We start from the raw sequence: 20,135 nt of genomic DNA on the forward strand, positions 1-20,135 counted from the left end.
AGACCGACTGTCTGCAAAGAAATTTCCCAGATAGTTAAAGACCCGTTAAATTATGCAGACATGAAAACCGGGTATGCCAGATGTTTTATTTACCGTCACTGGAAAGCTGAGGCATAAGTCTCAGTTTTATCCTGTTAGTTCTCTGTCATTTTACTTTAGTGGGAGAAACGAGGGTATGGATGTCTGAGTGAGGTAATAAAAGTTAATGTGTTTGTGTGTGTGTGTGTGTCTAATGCTTAGGTGGGAGGGAGTAACAAGGCGACAGAGCAGGGTCATAACACTTTAAACTGTGCTGCCAGCAAAGGGAGGAGTGTTCACGATTCACAGTTTAACTCCCTTGCTGTGAAATGTTTCAAGGTTAAATGTTTTGGACTTATTAGCTTTGGTCAGTCTTCTCTTACTCTAAACACCTCTAAGACTCTTTACCAGACTGTGGTTCAGACAGAGCGCTCAGGAGATGCAGAAGACCGGCAGGAAGAAGCGAGTTCCAAGGACCAGCAGGAACCTCACAAAATCAGCTCCTCAGTGAGTAACAGACACAGTATCATGTCTGGAAAAGGTTTGCTTCAGTTCCTCCTGCATGCTCAAACAGACACCCAGAGACATTCTTATTAGTAAAATATAACAATTATACAGAAGGAAAAAGAAATAGTTTGTAACTTAAACTTAAGGGGGGAATCTAGTTTAACAGCGTTGGGTGATTTATTCTTTATTTACAAAATGTTTCCATCTGGTGAAATACCTAGCGTTGTGTAGACTGTGTAGAAGGTTATTTCCCTTTTTTACCCAATACTACACATGTATGCATGTATGCATGTATGCCTATTATACTTATATTATTATTATATTGTTATATTTTTGTAAGTGATGATATGATAATAGGAAACTCATAGCTTCCAAGATGGTAGTGTACTAGTGATTCTGACTGACCATACACACATGTATATATATATATATATATATGTGTGTGTTTATAGGGCCTGGACGTATGTTCTGTCTTATTGTCCTGCTATGTTCAAATCAAACAGGATGCTACGTCAGAGAACAATATTGTGGTTAAAAGACTGGTTAAAATTGGTCTTCTGTATGAATGCTTGTCTACATGTGTCATGGTGTGAACAACAAACATTTTGGGGCTTAAAACAAAACAATTACATTTGGCATCAGTCCAGAGTCTCACTGTCCTAATGTCTGTCCCTTGTTTCTCTTACTTTCTGTCAGTAGTTCTTTCAGACCTCATGTTAGATTGTGAGGCTCTGACAAACTCTTGGTCTCCTGTATACATGAGAAAGTGTGATTTCTCTTTATTTATCTGGGGACGTTTTGTCATATGGATTACTGCAGTAGTTGACTTACTTTGTTTTTGTTGTACAGCAATATTACCACAAGAAAACTGTTGATTTAAACATTAAGTAAGAGGCACTGCTAACACGTTAGGATTTTTCTCTGTTTTGCTTTGAGCATAGGAAGAACCACGTGTAATTATTTACCTATGTGTTGGACCATGAGCTGTTCTGTCCACTAACAACATCTTATAAAGAAAAGAAGACAAAGATGTTGGTATATAAAGACCGAAGTGTCAGAACATATGCATCAACTTTAACTTCAGCTCAGTCTTAGATGAAGCTCGTTGTTAGCTGGAAATAAATAAACTGGTACGCTCACGTTAAGGTGAGGAAGGAAGCACGTTCTCCTAGTGATGCTGTTTAAAATGTAAATGGATGAATAACATGAGCCAACAAGAAAAGATGTTGAAATGTTGTTAGAAAACAGAGTCTCTGTACTTTCTGCCATTGTTGGTGAGATTTCTCAATCTGTGATAAAAATGCTGTATTCAGACAAGATTCGATTAGTAACGTGGCCACGATTTTAACAACATCTGCACATGAAAGGGACAATAACTAAAGGAATATGTTTCAGGTATGAGGGTGTAACTAACTGCTGGTGAACTTGTGGATATGTTGGGTTTGTATTTGGACTTGATCCTGTTGAAGGAACACCAGATTTCAGCACAAGACTTTGCTTCATGTCATGATGCATGTTCAGTCATCCAGGTAAGGAAATCCCAAAAGCTGATCCTGTTCGTCTGGATGTTTTCAGTGGGAGAAACGTTTCATCCAGGTGACTTCCTCAGTCTCAGCTGACTTCTAAACAGTACATTTGCACAATGACTGAAGCTATTGCAGTGATCGCAGCCACTCTTCTCCCACTGAAAACATCCAGATGAACAGAATCCACCTTTTGAATTTGCTTCACATTATTATGAAATATGGAGAAAAGTTTATTATACATACTTACTAATCTGATACTAGATTGTTTTGTGGTTCTGTAATCTTAAATAAGCTGCGTTACTCCTGTTTCGTAAAGACGTAGGCTTTGTGTTGAATAGCATGGCTAAAAAAACTACGACTGATCGGCATGTATATTTCACAACTACTAATGCACGATAATCCAAGAGATAAAAGGTACATGTCTCTAATGCTTTTCTGCTTCCATCCCACGACTTCCGTAATTATATTTCAGACATGTGTGAAACACGATGTGCGATCCAGCCTCTTCACTGCCTCGCAGTGATGACACGGTCTAGTGTTACATATCTTTTACTTCATCGCTGCCATCATTTCTATTTTCGGGTCGGGCATGTGCATTTGTACTGGGATACACTGGCTAGGATACGGTGAATGCAGCCTTTACACTCTTTTTTCCAGAGACACTTTATGTGATAGTTTGTGCATGTAACATGTAACTGCCCTGTCTTTGCCAACGCTGCTGAACACTTTTATTATCAGAGTAATGCCCGTATGGTAGCTACAACAGCTTCTGCTCAGGTCAAGCCTCAGTGCAGCCCAGTCCAGTTTAGACACCCTGAAGAGCCTTAAGGACAAGTTTTTAGCTGCTTGTGAAATTGTTAAGACGAGGGACAATAAATAAATAATAATACATAAAGTAATATATTTATAATAGCAAACATATTCTGATATATAGGTTGATATGTTCTACTTGCAAAACATACAGAATCTGGCAATTTATGTGCAGTGATGGGAATAACGGCGTTACAAGTAACGGCGTTATTACTAACAGCGTTACGTTTTTCAGTAACGAGTAATCTAATTACTATTCCTATTGTTACAACGCCGTTACCGTTACTAACAAAAAACTGCGGTCGCGTTACTATTTTTCAGCAAACAGACGGCTGAAGCTGTCTGTAGTTTACAGCATCTTATATCAGCTGCACAGAAGTAGCTGTAAGTAATCTGGACGCTGCAGCTTTAAGCAGCTGCGCGCTCCAGCGCAGCGAGACCTCTCTGCTTATGACCCAAAAAATAAAAATCAAACCAAAATCAGCCCGTTCATGTTGGTGGAAAAATGCACCAGGTCGACCAATCAAAAAATGATATGGCAACATGACATCTGGTTGTTTAGGAAGAGGCGGAAGATTTAGGAGTGAGGGCGAGAGAGAGAGAGAGCGAGTTTTGAGATGTGAGAGATTTGTGACGTTTAGCGTGTTTGGAGTGTGTAGTTAGTGTGTAGTTAGTGTGTAGTTAGTGTGTAGTGTTGTGGATAGTTTTGTGTTGTGTTGTCAGAACAACGAGGCGACTGCTGTCTCCAGGTAGAAACAGCAGTGACACACCTGCTGCTGTCAGACCTGCAGGTATCAGCTGTGATGTTTCCTTTATAGTGGACAGAAATATTTGGAGTGGCACAAATAATTTGTGGCGTCTTATTGAAGAACAGCTGATTGTTCTGTAAATAGTTTGACATGGTTATTAAAAAGGGTTAAAGGTAAATGGCTGCAAATCACTTTGTTGTTTGCAAAACTTGTGCATATGATTTTAAAACTGACAATTTATATTTGCATTTAAAGTTATGAAATATGATTCATTAAACATGTTTGTGGTTGTTACATTAAAAAACATAACTTTCTACTCAGATTTTATGTTTTTTGTCTGATTTTAGATCAATTGGGTTTCTCCAGTTTGTCAAAATGAAAACATAACTGTAAATTCAGACACGTGAGGTTGTGCTGAAAAGAATGAGACCAAACAAGACAAAGTAACTAGTGAAGGTGAAATGTAGAGGAAACATCAGAAGTAGTAGTTAAAAATGGCCAATTCTACCCTGGACCCCAGAGGGTTAAACACTTTTTTAAAGTAACACAATAGTTACTTTTCAAGTAATTAATTACTTTTAGAATCTTGTAACTCAGTTACTAACTCAGTTACTTTTTTGAAGAAGTAACTAGTAACTATAATTAATTACTTTTTCAAAGTAACTTGCCCAACACTGTTTATGTCTTAAATGCCTATAAAAGCATAGTATGTACATTTTTTCAGTACTGCAGGCGACTGATGGCTAAAACCCTCTTTACTTTTGTTTGCTAAGCTAAGCTAAGCTAAGCTAAGCTAAGCAGTCACTAGCTGTTGCTTAATATGTAAAAAAAAAAATACTTCTCAATAGTCTGAATAAAATTAAATAATAACATAATTTTATATTTGAACCATGTTCCTAGAGTTATATGTGCGGGCCCACCTCAGTTCAGAAAACTGGGAGCCATTCCTGAAGATGTTTGATTCGGGGAGTTAGGAGGTATGTTGACTTTACCATGACCTGAACAAATGCCCCACTTTGATCTGAGTTAAAAATAACAAATTGTTAACAAAATGACTTCTTGTTTTTATCTTGTTTTTGTTTTGTTTTTTACAGTAGTTTGTGTTATGTGGTGGTCCAATTAGATTTAATGGTATGGTCACAGTACTTCTGTTCTGGCTTCAGCTTAGTAGACATAAATCAATCATGTGGTTCCTGTTTGTGGACTCTCTAGTCTCAAAATAGTTCCCAAAATGTCATTAAATCCAGTTGCAGTGCCCGTCTCAGAAGACCAGAGGTGATACTTTTGGCTGTCAGTCACACAGTTTGAATCCTCAGAGCTGTTACGTTTTCTTATTTTTACTTTTCACTTTTGATTTTTACTGTTTACTTTTATAAAAAAATACTTTTCAGGCACTGCAACAACTGAGGAGAAGATCGTGACTGGAGATCAAATATTCTGTTCACCAAATTCAAAATAATGAAAATGCAAACATCAGTTAGACTTTGGAATAAATGACATTAGTTTCAGCATTTATGACGTCACAAAAATGACCGTAAACACGTGTGGCTGCATTCATGGGTGTAGATGTCCAAAAGGTCAGAGACTCATAATAAGAAGGGGAGCAGAGTGCTACAGTGCATATGGATGTGTGCTGGTAAAGATATGGCCCATAATAATAATAAATCTGACTCGTCACACAAACACAGTGGACGCTGTTCAACGTGCCGTCACTTTCACTGTCTGATGAAGCAATGTTGTTACCTCTCACAGGTCTTAGGACAGTGATGCTGCTGTCAACACCTCCTGAGACGTGCATCATGTGAGATCAGAAACGTGTGTGCAGCACTTTTAACTTTAAAAACAAATGTTCTCGGCACTATCAAACAATCGGGCATCGGTAAAGTTTCCTGCTGCTTGTTGCGTCTTATATAAAAGTCAAAGGCCACAGCAGACGGAGTTCGGCATTTATAGTCCACAAGAGAGGAGCGGGCACCGTGTGACTGCCCTGCTGCTGCAATCACAGACAGCTTTACGACGAGCAGCCGCTTTGGTCTGTCCTGTCCAGACAGCTCTCGGACGCCGGTCACAAGACAGACAATATGGCAGCCATTTCCCTGGACACGCAGACGGGGAGGGAGAGAGCACTTGAGCACATCCTTTCACGGTTTCTTGGACGGTCACGTACATGGAGACAATCACATCCAGTCTCAGCCTTTTTTGAATTACAGTTATTTTAGCGTTTGAAGCTTCGCCATCTCTGACTAACTGCTTATTCTAATTTTTACAGACGGACAAACTCACACCACCCATAGCAAAAATGATTTGTCCGTGATCATCAACTGTATCTAAACAGTGATGCACAGCTTCCAGTTCTGAAATGTGAAGCCAGTGGAAAAGCATCATAAACCTGCTGTCACAGTCTGGCAGACTGGATGGAGTGACGAAGAGGACCCAAAACGCACACACCAAGGAACGTGGAACAAAACTTGAATGTTAACAAAAAGCGAGCCGTTTAATAAGGCTGATTAAAAAATAAAAACATTGCAAAACAAAAGGCAGAGACTAACTCAAACTAAACTTAAAAACTGAATGCTGAACATAAAATACTAAGAACAAAACCTTAAACGTGGAAAATCCTGGAAACATGGAAACATGACGAAGAAAAACTGACGACCTGACAATGAATGAACAGACTAAATTCACACAAAGGTGATTATGGGAAATGAAAACAACTGACACTAATCTGACATAACGAGACAAAGGAAGCAAAGCTGACTACACTGACATAGGACAAAGACCTTCAAAATAAATCAGGAGACATGACAACACAACTTCACAACATGGACAAGAAGATAAGAAACATGACAGACTAACACAGAAGATCTAAGAGAAACATAACTAATACCAAACTAGAGGTAAAGATAATCCACACCTGCATTATCTCTAAAGACCATCAGAAAGCGACTGCTCTACATTGCTGTCATTGCTTTGGGCCCATTGTTACATAACTTGTGCCATTTAATCTTTGAAGTCATGTCTAATCAATCTAACAATGCAGTGGAACCACAACAGCTGAATGAATCAAAATGATCTATTCCTGTGAGTCCCTGCAGTGACCTGAGGCCCACACAGAGAAAAGGTCTGGATAGATGGTCGAGTTGAATTCTCCCTAATCCTGACCGTGACTACATAAGTCATAGAGAAGTACTTATAATAAAATGATCTATAAAAGTTAAAGACACACAGACAGACACTATTTGACCTTCAGACATCAAGGAAACTGATGACCATTTAAAGTAGAGTCATGGTTCTGCTGTCCAGAGCTCATGTGGTCCACAACTTTGTTCTTGTTTAGACAGACTCTTAAAATAGTTGTACTAGACTCACAGCTGTCACTGTAAAGTCAGAGTGGAACATACCAGCCAAAGTCTGGAGGGTAAACTTGCAGTAAATTCATGAATTCAGGTCAATTCAATTCAATTTGATCTATATAGCCCCAAATCACAACAAAAAACCAACTCCAGGCACTTTATATTGTAAGGTAGAACATACATTCACACAGAGAAGCCCCAACAATCATATGACCCCCTATGAGCAGCACTTTGGTGACAGTGGGAAGAATAAACTCACTTTTAATGGGGGAAAGAAACACCAGCAGAACCAGGCTCAGGGAGGGGCGGGGCCAACTGGTTGGGGATGATGGGAGGAAGACAGAAAGACATGCTGTGGAAGGGAGCTAGAGGTTAATAATAACTATTAATTAAATGCAGATGGGTGTATAAACACATAGAAAAAGGTGACAGAAAAAATAACACTCAATGCATCATGGGAATCCCCCAGCAGCCTATTGCAGCATAACTAAGGGGGGATTCAGGGTCACATGGTCCAGCCTTAACTATATGCTTTAGCAAAAAGGAAAGTTTGAAGCCTAATCTTAAAAGTAGAGATAGTGTCTGTCTCCTGAATCCAAACTGGAAGCTGGTTCCACAGAAGAGGGGCCTGAAAACTGAAGGCTCTGCCTCCCATTCTACTTTAAATACTCTAGGAACAACAAGTAGGCCTGCAGAGCGAGAGCGAAGTGCTCTGATAGGGTGATATGGTACTACAAGGTCATTAAGATAAAACAGGCCCCACTGCAGTGCAATACCTGTAATACCTACAGCATGTTCTAATCGCTCTAATAGGATATTATGGTCAACAGTATCGAATGCTGCACTAAGGTCAAGAAGGACAAGCACAGAGATGAGTCCACTGTCAGAGGCCATAAGAAGATCATTTGTAACCTTCACTAAAGCTGTTTCTGTGCTGTGATGAACTCTGAAACCTGACTGAAACTCTTCAAATAAACCATTCCTCTGCAGATGATCTGTTAGCTGTTTGACAACTACTCTTTCAAGGATTTTTGATATGAAAGGAAGGTTGGAGATTGGCCTATAATTAGCTAAGACTGCTGGGTCTAGAGATGCTTTTTGAGTAAAGGTTTAACTACAGCCAGCTTGTCTTATTAAAGACTCACTCATTTTAGTGACCACTGTTTGTTGTGGTGTATAGACTTGCTAATGAGGCTCTTTTAAACACACTTTTTATAAATACTTTATATGAACAAATGAGAGCAAACACAACACCAATGATTCAGTTAAATTCAGATGAACCCACCGCTGCAGTCAAAAAAGGGAAACCCTACCCCTTCACTATAATGTAAAAAAAACTATAATATAAAATTACAAAGACTTTGAAGATCACTTCAGGAATCTCAAGGCTGAAAATCAACAGTGGGCCTCCGTGATCTTCAGGCGCTGCATTTCGAAACAAGCATGATTCTGTCGTGGAAACCACTGCATGGGCTCAGGAACAGTCCCATAAATCATTGCCTGCAGTGTTGGGGAGTAACGGAATACATGTACCGCCGTTAGTATTTAAAATACAAAATATGAGTAACTGTATTCCGTTACAGTTACCGTTTAAAAAGGTGGTATTTAGAATACAGTTACTTTGTTGAAATAAATGGATTACACGGCGGTACTTCCCTGTTTCATATTGTGGCGTCAGGACTGTTTGGGTTTTGTTTGACAGCTACGTTCTGTTGTTCCAGGCAGCGTTACGGTTGCCATGGTTACAGGGTGAAGCTCTCCCTCTCTGTCTGTGTTTCCTGGGTGAGAGAGGCCTTTTTGTTGTTGTTGTGCTAAGCTAACAGGCAGAATGCTACAGGTATAGCTCTAAAGCATGTAGCATCATGGGCAGTGTAGTCCGTGCTGCAGGGAGAATGGACTGCCATACCCGTTATGTGTCTGTGAGCGAGGGAGGGAGAAAAAGGAAAAGTACGAGCTGTCACCGAGCAGAAACGGGAGCTGGAAGCATGTAAATATAATAATAACCACTGCAGCCAAGAAGAGAGCCTGACGAGCCCAGCTGTAAGTAAGCTATTAAGACTCGACTGTACACCGTGTTCGTGTTTTCCTCTGAAACAATAAGTTCTGTTGGAGCAGCCTTTCAACGCCTCTCTCTGTCTCTGCTAGCAAAGTTGACCCAGACAACAAAGTACAGCTAGTTTTCAGCTACGAGCCGACACAGAACCCACCGTATTAGCCAGAGGTCCCTTTACTACGGTTCGGAGCCGCGGACCTTCAGTAACAGTAATAAATCACAGCAATAGTACATTCATGTAGTTGTAAACAGCATGATAATATATTAAGTAATCCAAAGTATTCAGAATATGTTACTCTCATTGAGTAACTGGAGCAAAGCCCATTTAAAATGGACTGAATGTTCTGTGGACATGGAAGCTGCAGAGTAGCCATCCTCATCAGAACTCGGTTCAAAAACCTTTTACCAACTGACTGCAGCTAGAATCAGTCAGACCACAACTGAGCCGTGTTGCTTTCCCAAAGTTAAGCAGCTACTGGTGTGAGATAGCGGACGTGTGTAAATACTGTGACTAGGGGAAAATGCTGAGTAGTTGGCCAAAATATTGCAGAGACAGTGACAAGCATTCTTGCTCACATTCACTGCTACAGTCAGTTTAGATAAACACGCTTACATGCATGTTGTGACTGTGGGGAAAGACTCTGTGGTAGCACCAACTCGGAGAAACTGCACCACACTTCCAGCCTGTTCTGCTCCATTCAGGTGACCTAAACAGTGGTTGTTATTCCTGACAGTATATTAATCTACTCTCTACGCAAACACTCGATATGGATGCGCTAATTAAGTCATCTGGATGACTCAAGGCAGGAATCTATCTGGGTGTAGATACAGGTATCGAGTTGAGTGGGAACATGAGGTCTAACTCCACAGCATGTGGCTCATCCTGAACAAGACTGCATGTGTCCAAGTATTCTCAGTGGTAGTGTGATTGAAGTCAGCAACTCAAATTCATCAAACTAATGGGAGTTATGTTGAAAGCTATACTAAAATAGAGCCCTGACCAGCTTTACACCAGCGGTCTCCAACCTTTTTTGCTCCACAGACCGGTTTATGCCCGACATTATTTTCATGGACCGGCCTTTAATGTGTCGCGGATAAATACAACAAAATAAAACTAGTACCGGTACCGAAAAAAAGAAGATTTATTCATAACACACGTGAAAAGACCCAGGAAAACCGAGTAAACGATAAAAACGATAACAAAATAACACTGAAAACCGATAAAAACCCTGAAAACTATACATTTCACACCTGAGCCTCAACTCTCGCGGCCCGGTACCAAACGACTCACGGACCGGTACCGGTCCGAGGCCCGGGGGTTGGAGACCACTGCTTTACACGATTCAACCTCAAAACAAAGTGTGAGAGATATGACCGCCAGAAACTTCAGTCACAGCTGACAAGAAGCCATAACGCATCACCACACACACACAAACACACACACACACACACACACACACACACAGACACACACACACACACACACACACACACACACACACACACACACACACACTCAGTGAACAGTTGCTAATAAAGTTCAACCCCTGACATTCAGTTTAAAATGAGCCAGCAGTGCAAACTCATTGCAGAAGCAGATGACCACATTGCAGCCATTAGACTCGAGTCTCTCACATAACACATACGTTGCATAATTGAACTTGAGAGAGTTGTTTTGGTTTATTTTTAATGTCTGACTGCTCGACAAACACTGCAGATTCTAAATCAGCACGAAGGCCCATTAATCATAGTGGCACTAACCAACAAGTCATCTATGAAATGTGGAGGGGAGTTTGCTACTCTGACATTTGAGTCAAATATTATCCAGAGGTGTGCTGGACACTCTAGTTCACAACTTCAAACTGCGCCTCAGAATGTGAAGTAAGCAAGAAATAGAGCTTCTCAACCCTCGGTCTTTGAGTTTGGACTTTTTAATTCTTTGTAATCTAGATTTTCATTCGCTCTTGTTTCTGTTATCATGCCTCCTGTTTCAGGTGCTCTCCGACCTGTTGCTTGCTTTCTCCCTCGCTATTCGATCCCTCTCAAAAGCTCAATTAACCATTATCTACACGGTGGGCGTCCTCAACTGAGTTCGACCACAGAAAATGGGATAGTGTTTTCTTTTCTGAAGAAGTGTGTGTGTAGGTCTGCAGTCATCCAGGTCATGGAAGTCTAAGGAGCTTGGACAGAAAGCGACTGGACTTTTTTAAGTTGCTTGAACCTCTAATCCGAGAGGCTTCTTCAGTTCTAAAACCGAATGCTGGAGATTCCCAGGTATTCAAACCCGAGTGGGAGTTCCATCTACTCGGATCGACTAAGAGGTTCATTGACCCACTATTGATCATCAACCACACCACATGAGCCAGGGTGAGAAAATCAGCAGAGGTTTCGTGTGACACCTCCTGTGGGAGCTTGCCTAACCCAGTCATGTGACCTAGCGAGGTCACCTGACCCAAGATGTGCGTGGGAGGCTGTGGCACCTGGGAAGTCATCTCAAAACTGCATCATAAGTTGCAGACAGTTGTCGTAAGCCACACCCTATATTCAAAGATGGTCGTTTACGGCGTACATAAACGACCTCTCTCAAACCGTCATGTCTGTCCAAAATGTGAACTATGGTGTTAGGTTTATGTTGAGACAACTCTACTACAATGGCAAAAGCAAGACACAAGTCACCAGAGCTCTTTGTGTGATCTCGTGCACGAGGGAGACGAGCGCTGTTCCTGCCGCTCGAACCCCAGTCGCTCTCAGTCAGCTCGCCCGTAGCACTGCTCTTTATTGTGGTTACGTGAATATGCATAGCTCCATTAACATGTGACGTCTCAAACAGGCATACATGTGAACGAAGAGTACCGTCTGTGTGTACGTGTAGGCATGTGTGTATGTGTGTGTGTCAAAATATGACCCTGTGAAGACTCCCCAAAGCTGGTGCCAGGAGTCCACCTAAACAAAGGGCTCTTATACTTAATTAAGAGAAGGTACGACCTCTCTCATGACCTTAGGATGCCAGAGCACTCTGGCATGCACACACAGAGTCTTTGCAGACTACTAACGATCAGACATCCTATCAATATGCAATTGATTATATACCTCTAAGCATAAATAACAATCCAACAATATAAACCTGACAAATGGCATTCTCGAAAGAGTGACCTTCATCCTTTAGATGCTTTTGATTTGAGATCCCCTCCGAGGCACCTCAACCCCACTCACATCTTGCATCAGGTGATCTCAATGGGACACACGATAGGGTGACGCATCTCTCACCTGCTTCACCGAAACCTCTGCTCATAATGACCCACACCTTTTTTCGTACCTTGGCTCATCACACATGATCAACAGTGGGTCAACAACCCTCTTAAGGGACAACTCCCACTGGGGTTTAAATACCTGGAAATCTCTACCACTTGGTTTTAAAGCTAAAGAAGCCTCTCGGATTAGAGCTGAAACGTCTTTAAGAAACTTCAAGAATTTAAATCGCTTTATTTCCAAGCTCCGTAGACTTTTTTGATGAAGCTTTATTCATTAAAGTTCCACTAAAGTGCACACTTTGCCTCTCAATAGCTGCAAATTGCATCTAGTCATTAAAGTACACTGTTAAAAAAAACGGTAATATTCCAGCAGCTGGGGCGCCAAAATACTACCGTAAAATATCAAAAAATAACTTCCTCATGAAAATACGGTTATTTTCAGTAATGACAATACAGTTTGTTGTGCTAATTTCACATGGGATTCTGCCTTTTCCAAGTGCTTTTAAACATTAAATTAGGAACATTTTAACGTGATCAAACAATGAAATTACCTATAAACAAGGTCAATGAATGTGGCAATATGAACCATAATACGTAAATGTACAGAAATATACAGTCAACAGTTGGTTTCAATAATAATGGATTGCCCTGGGACAGACTGACAGAGGCGAGGCTGCCGTATCGCACCATCAGCCCCTCTGGCATCACCAGTAGATGAAGAGTCTTGACCACGGACACAATACCGAGAGTGTCCGAGCCGGGGCTCGAACCGGCAACCTTCTGATCACAAGGCGAACTGCCAACTCTTGAGCCACGATCGCCCTAAACAGCAACGATAATAATACTTATGTGATGTAACACAAGCTTATAGGAATCATGTTATTTTCCATAGCATTACATTTGAATTCAACAGCTCGATCTTTCAAATAACGGACAGATATTTGTGAAATCATGTAAATTATTTTAACAATCTAAATATGCTCATGTACAGACAGATACATTTAATAATCATGACAATTATGTTTTATTGCATTATAGTGATTTAACGTTAATTTACATTTGAAATGTGGAATCAGTCTATTTACGTAACTTTAATGATGTATGATGATCATAGGTGTCAACCTCTGGCCCGCGGGCCAAATTTGGCCCGCAGCCTAATTACATTTGGCCCATGAAGCCATACCAAATTACTATCAGAGCTGGCCTACTGGTATTATACATCTAATATATATATTGTTTAGTATTAAGCTTTGCTTGTTCCATATTCAGTTTTTCAGCAAAACGTGTTTGAGTCCATAAGAAAAGATTCAATCTCATATCTGGAGGAATAAATATATTTCAATAAATATTAATGTTAGCCTGTGACTTTGTTCCAGTTTTGAATTTTGGCCCACTGTGTATTTGAGTTTGACACCCCTGTTCTAGAAGAACAAAACTGCTAAATATACAGTAAGATACTTTGACATGACTATTTTTTGGAACAGTGTAGCTACCAATATTGTAATGAGTAGCCAGATAACAATGTAAACAGCTGTAGTTTAATATTTTTCTACCATGTCAAGTTGAAAACCTCCCACAAAATTGTGGCAGCAGTATAAATGTGTCAGGATCAGTTTTTCAGAGATTATTATCTATAAGGATGAACTCGGTGAACCAGATTTACTAAATTAAGGTTAACTTAGTAAATTGGATCGGCGTCTTTCAGTGTGTTTAATGATGTCTGAACATTTTCTAGTAATTTTTAAAAATACAACTGTTCTGGAGTCCCAAGGAGCTGCCTATGAAACTTCAATTACTATTTTCTATTCGTGCTAAATTGAAATGTCACAGAGTACCAGGGGGACAGGCCCATTCTGTCGCTCGTTGTTAAGAAGGAAAACGTAGATGCAGATGCTGCATTCATCAAACTGATGCTGAACTGTGATGTGACGACTGAAAGCCTTTTTTCCTTCAATGCTCAAACAGTGGGAACAGTGTAAATTCAAACACAGTAAATTATTGTACATTAACCGTGTTTCCCTGATCATGAGAAGTATGCATTTACTACATTAGAAAGTTTAAAAAAATCTTTTCAACATAAACTCCACTGTGTAAAGTAAGAAATCCCGAGCTATATCACTGCATCTGTCACATTAAGGGACGAGCATGACTTGTGTTGCTGTCAACATCTATGATTCAGATATTTGAAACTGTGCTGACCGTCTCGCTCCAACCAGCCACGTGGCTGCCGCCCTACTCTTGGACACTATAGCAACCAAATGTGCACTGTGAGAGTGAAGTGCTTCACTGGGATATTATACTATGAGGACTTTCATATTTCATGAGCATCGTGTGACAAGAACATTTAAAGTTAATAGACATACTATGTAGAAAGTGTACGGCCATATTCCTCACAGTAACCCTCTCTGTCATGAGTTAAAGCTATTAAACTATTCCCATACAAAAAGGCTGTGCTATTAAGGCAAACTAATCAGACTTTAAAGTGTAAATGAAGACACTGCTGAGCAGGTTATCTTCTGCAGTTACTTAACTGTCCCCCATGAAAGAGATCGTTGGGTTTATAACAGTCAAAGCTGATTTGTACAGAGGTTCATGAAGTCATTAGTACTGAGAATTAAATGAATACGAGGCTCGACATTACGCTGTACAGTGTTTACAGGACTGAAAAGTAACCTGGGATAGTTTTCCTCTATAAATGATGAAAATATAGCTGTTTGTTCACATAGAAGAAAATGATAACAGAAGGTATGTCCTATCTGAGCTTAGTGCATTTCCACAGCCTCCGTGCATTTTGCATGATAACGTATTTAGATTCACGTTCTCCAGTGGCAACAACCCAGGAGCTGTCTCACATTTTCACATACCTAGACTGTGCTAGTTGTTATTTCCACCCAGCCATTCTGTAGGTTTCTGTTTTCTTGTGTAAGGCCAGCAGGCCTGTGACAGGTGCTCCGTCTTTGCCTCAATTAATTAATAAAAACGTAATTTAAACTGTAGTATGAAAGAGGCTGTCCTGTTAGTGTTTATGAGCAAGAAAAGTAAATGGAGTCCAGTTTATGACTGACAAATGTTTCTCTCACCTCTTTCATCACACCAGCTGAAAGCAAAGAGTGCTTTAACAGATGTGTGTGTGGAGGGGACTTTACTGTCCCTACTGGTCTGAATGCGGCATTGCAGTTGGGGGGCGACCGTGGGGGGGCGACCGTGGGGGGGGGGGGCTCAAGAGTTGGGAGTTCGCCTTGTAATCGGAAGGTTGCCGGTGTTGTGCCAAAAAGTGATTGCCTGCCAAAAACTGATTTCCAATGTTTCCGTGTATTTTTTATGTGTAATATCTTTATGTATGTTGGTAAATAGACTTCGGTGAACAGCGTTTACAAAGGGGTTATATATAGAATTAAAAAATTATCTGTTTTTTCAAGTATCTTTACAGCTCTGTGTTATTGTACTTACATTATAACCAATCCGGTCCTTTATCCTCGTTTAAAATATTTTTACAGAACTATTGTAATATTTGCTGCCATTTCTGCTGTCCTCTTGGCCAGCTTACTCTGACAAAATACATTTTTAATGTTAATGAGATTTTTTTAACTGCATAAATAAAGGTTATATAAAAGTCACTGCCAAAAACTGATTGCGGCTTCTACCTTGTTACACTAATGTTGTTTGTGGCTCAATATGACTTTATGTCATCCATGAGGGATGCATTTAACATATGTTTCACATATTATAGCCCAACAAGTTACTTATAGCAGTTTAAATACGAGCAATCAGTTTTTGGCAAATACCGGAAATCACTTTTTGGCAGACAATCACTTTTTGGCACAACACCGGTTCGAGCCCCGGCTCGGACAGTCTCGGTCGTTGTGTCCTTGGTCAAGACACTTCACCTACCGCCTACTGGTGATGGCCAGAAGGGCCGATGGTGCGATATGGCAGCCTCACCTCTGTCAGTCTGACTGCCCCAGGGCAGCTGTGGCTACAACTGTAGCTGCCTCCACCAGTGTGTGAATGGGTGGATGACTGGGTGTGTAAAGCGCTTTGGGGTCCCTAGGCGGGACTAGTAAAAGCAAATACAGGCCATTTACCATTTATCAGCAACAATATTTTTGAGAAACACACTCGGTTTTGCTGCTTTTGGTGAGATACAGATTTAACACAATGCACCCAAATTACTATTATGAATATTTTTTGAAATATGGTTATAGGTAAGGGTCAGGTTGCTTTTATTTTGAAAAACTACGGCGGAAGCGTTTCCCGTTGCAGCCGATGGCGGAACACGGGCAAACACTAACTGGCTGAAGAGGATTCGCGGTCTTCGACAAAAACAAAGACCTACGTCAGCTCACAGTGAAAGGTATTTATTCAGATGCAGGGACGTGTTCTGGAAATTGTATCGGCGGCTGTTCGTGTGACGGAACTGCTAGCATGCTTTCCAGTAGCAGACGTTAGCAGTAGCTAAAAACCAGTTAAAGCCAAAATGGCTGGTATGTAGCGAGACTCAGTGTTTTCCCGGTTTTCGTTAGAACAAATATAGTATCCCGTTCACTCCAGCGCAGGCTGTTGTATTCCATTTAGGGACTCGTTTGATTGTACGTCTGCACCGGTGTGTAAGCGGTAACGCTAAGGGTAAATAAGGTAGCTGTTCCCGGTTCAGAACACCAGCACCTCCCTGTGTAGGCCCTGCAGCACGAGCGGATTTCTGCGCACCGTGCAGAAATTTCACGAAGTCTCTGTGGGGTTGTGAAAATCAGGAACATTAGACTACAAGACAGACATAAGAAAATATGCTCGCCCTGTGCATTCTGCATGCGGCAGTGCAAAGGCCACATTGTCGCACTTGAAGCTCTGACTGTCCGGAGGATTGTGCGCTTTCAGTCCATCTGCACCTGAAATTGCGGATAGTTTCACTTTTAGATGGTCAGAAAACAGTGCTGCGTGAAAGGACGAGGCGTGGCTCCTGTCGGAAATATCAAGCTGAGATGTCGATTTCTCCCAAAATCTACATTTGTGGAAACAGCAGCAGCTGTAAAAATCCTTATAACATATCTGCTGTGGGTCCCACAGGATCTTAGCTCGGTGGGGGCGTCTCCGTACTCGGCACAGGTGTTTCTGTACACTATGACAGCCACTTGGTTATGGCTTTCCATGTATGCCCTGCATGCTAGCATCTTGCACCCTGCTGTTATAAAGGATAAACACCCTACAATAATGCAAAGAAAGTAGAGAAATCCCAACAATCATCATCATCATAGTTCATTTATATAGCACAAGACCAAAGTGCTGAACAATAGAAATATCAGAGATGCAATAAGAATAATAAATACGATAAAATAATAAACATAGTAAAAACACTAAAATATGTAAAAACAGTAGAATATAATAATCATATGACCCCCTGTGAGCAAGCGCTCAGCAGAACCAGGCTCAGGATGAAATGTGTGGCTCGTTCTGACAGCACCCTGCAGCACAGAGGTACCTTTTCATTATCTGGATTCATTTACACTGACAATGTTGATAACATGAATGAAGTGCTCCAGGCACATCTAACCAATCTGGGTGTTTCATAGATCACATGACTCTTCTTCCACAGAAGATTGGTCACATCTACTTCAGAGACATTATCAAAGGTTGATGAAAAGTCTGTAAAGACTTCAATTGAGTTTTATTCATATTGTGCCGAATCACAACTTGTAGTCATGTGTAAAGTAAGACCATACAGTAACTGAGAGAAAACAGAGACAACCCCAACAGTCAGACATCCCCCTATGAGCAAGTGTGTTGGCAACAGTGGGAAGGAAAAACTCTTTATACAGGAACAAGCCTCTGGCAGAACCAGGCTCAGGCAGACTCTGCTGCAGCCGGTTGGCTCCCAGCAGCCTAGCTAAGGGAGGTGACCTGATCCATCCCTAACTATAACTATATAGAAGTTCAGTTAGTTAATTTATCACCGAGCGCGTTCTCGGTGCTGCTGTTTATTGCTAAGGTAACAGCTGCATACCAGAGCTATGAAACTTTAAATTGGATCCATGTAACCATTCAAGTTTACAGTCCCACAGCCTGATAGAGGAGACGTGGAAAGTGCTTCAGTTTGTCACAGATCAAAGTGAAAAAATTTGATGGATTGAACAGGTGTATTTCATCCTGTGTGAAAAACATCGGCAGACTGGAGTCAAGTAGAACGATACTTTATCAATCGCTACAGAAGTTAATGCACAGATATTTCCTGGAGAATGTGATACACAGTTTGTGTTTCATTCATTGGCTTCAGTAAGGTACAACATATCATATCTGTTTTTCATGTGAGAAGGGCTCCCCTTCACCAAAGGCATGAAAACACAAAGGAAAGAGACAGTGCTACCTGTATCTGGATGTCATCCTTTTCCTCCTTAAGTCAGGGCTCTAACACACAAAATGGGCTGATTTATTTACAGTATAGTTGTAGTTACTGTCAGCAGATAATACAGACCCTCCCGTCTCCAGACAGTGGACAGCAAGCTGGCTAAACAACAACAGCCGATATTATGTCAGCTAATGTTGGGCTTGAGGGTCCTAAAACTCACATTTTGCTCTGATAAACAGTTTGAGTACATTCTCACGTTGAGTTTATTTCCTGTGCCCAAGTCCATGATGTCACTAATGCTGGATAACAGCAGCTAATAGTAGTGATGGGTAGATGATGCTTCATGGAGTGTGTAGCACTTTGCCTTTATTGTGTCGGCACTGTTAGACAGACACTGTGTTGGTGTGCTGCTTAACAGTGACATCTGGTGGATTTCAAACAATATAACCTGGATAAAGAGTGTGGAGAGAAACTAAACCAGTTTGATATGTGGACACCAAACGAGTGATAAACGTCGTCTCCTTTACATGTGTAGGAGTACTCTACTCTGAACCCCTCCGTAATAACTGCACTTCTCACTGCATCGCTACGAGAGAGCCCATCCACCTTTGGGAAGAAGGTCATTTCAGCCGCTGACGAGCTGAAAACATAAACACACAAACGGCACCAAAGACGGTTTCCTCAGCACGAGTGCACATGAACCCACAGTTGTGCTTTCTAATGAACAGAATTTGCCACCTCAGCGCTACGTGACACAGCAGCTGTATCGGTCACATGATTTTTCTTGCACTGGTGCAAGCTTGATACATATGGTACATATCAACTTTGATTCCATAATTGTATTTTTTTAACTTGAGTATCTCAGGGTCGGTTTGATGCTTTTTACATTTTATTGTAAGCGGTCGTCAATTCCACGGAAACGCCTTGGATTACTGCACCTCTTCTAGCTTTCTTCTTGGACCTAACACACTGTTACTCTGTTACTAATGTCTTCTTCATCTGGAGGTAAACATTAGGGGTGCAACGATACACAAAATTCACGGTTCGGTTTGATACTTTGGTGTCACGGTTCGATATTTTTTCGATACAAAAAATGTTCATGCTTTTTTAATTTGTCATTTATTAAAATTATAAATATATATTTTAACTCAAAAGAACAGTTTTTAAATTTAATGTTGCTGAAACAACAAAGTAATAAAAAATTAATCTATCTGATGGAGAAATCCCTCATCTTTGGAAAAGAGAGTTTATTACAGAGAAATGTCTCTTTCCAAAATAAAAGCTATACTATACGCTTCTTCTGGGCTATATTCTCAGCAGCATATTAAACATATCAGGTCCCCATAAGGAGAATCATGTGCTAACGGCTGTGTAAATGACTCGGGTAAAGTTTGTAGCATGCGTGCTTGTTGTTTTTGTCTGCTTCCACTTGTCTTTGCACTAGGATGATGTCGGAGTAAATGTGCAGTCATATTTGTTGTGTTCCCACTAGTGCTGTCAGCGTTTATCTGAAATGACGTTAACGCCA

At 40.8% G+C, this 20,135-nt stretch overlaps 1 protein-coding gene across 2 annotated transcripts in view; it reads left to right on the plus strand.

The window, feature by feature from the left end:
- Positions 1-299: 299 nt before the first annotated feature.
- The window catches only part of LOC102790544 (zinc finger protein 638-like), a 43,312-nt gene continuing 23,476 nt past the window's right edge, over positions 300-20,135 (plus strand). Inside the window, exon 1 of one of the 2 annotated variants that reach the window (XM_087845876.1) lies at positions 300-525. In XM_087845876.1, the coding sequence (XP_087702002.1) occupies positions 458-525 (68 nt within the window). In that variant the 5' untranslated portion in view covers positions 300-457. Of the gene's footprint in view, positions 526-16,514; positions 16,622-20,135 lie in introns of those variants that run through there. The other variant, XM_087845877.1, reaches the window with a different exon arrangement.

Source organism: Neolamprologus brichardi, chromosome 9 (genome assembly GCF_056152115.1).
Source record: "Neolamprologus brichardi isolate AB-2024 chromosome 9, ASM5615211v1, whole genome shotgun sequence".
NCBI lineage: Eukaryota > Metazoa > Chordata > Actinopteri > Cichliformes > Cichlidae > Neolamprologus > Neolamprologus brichardi.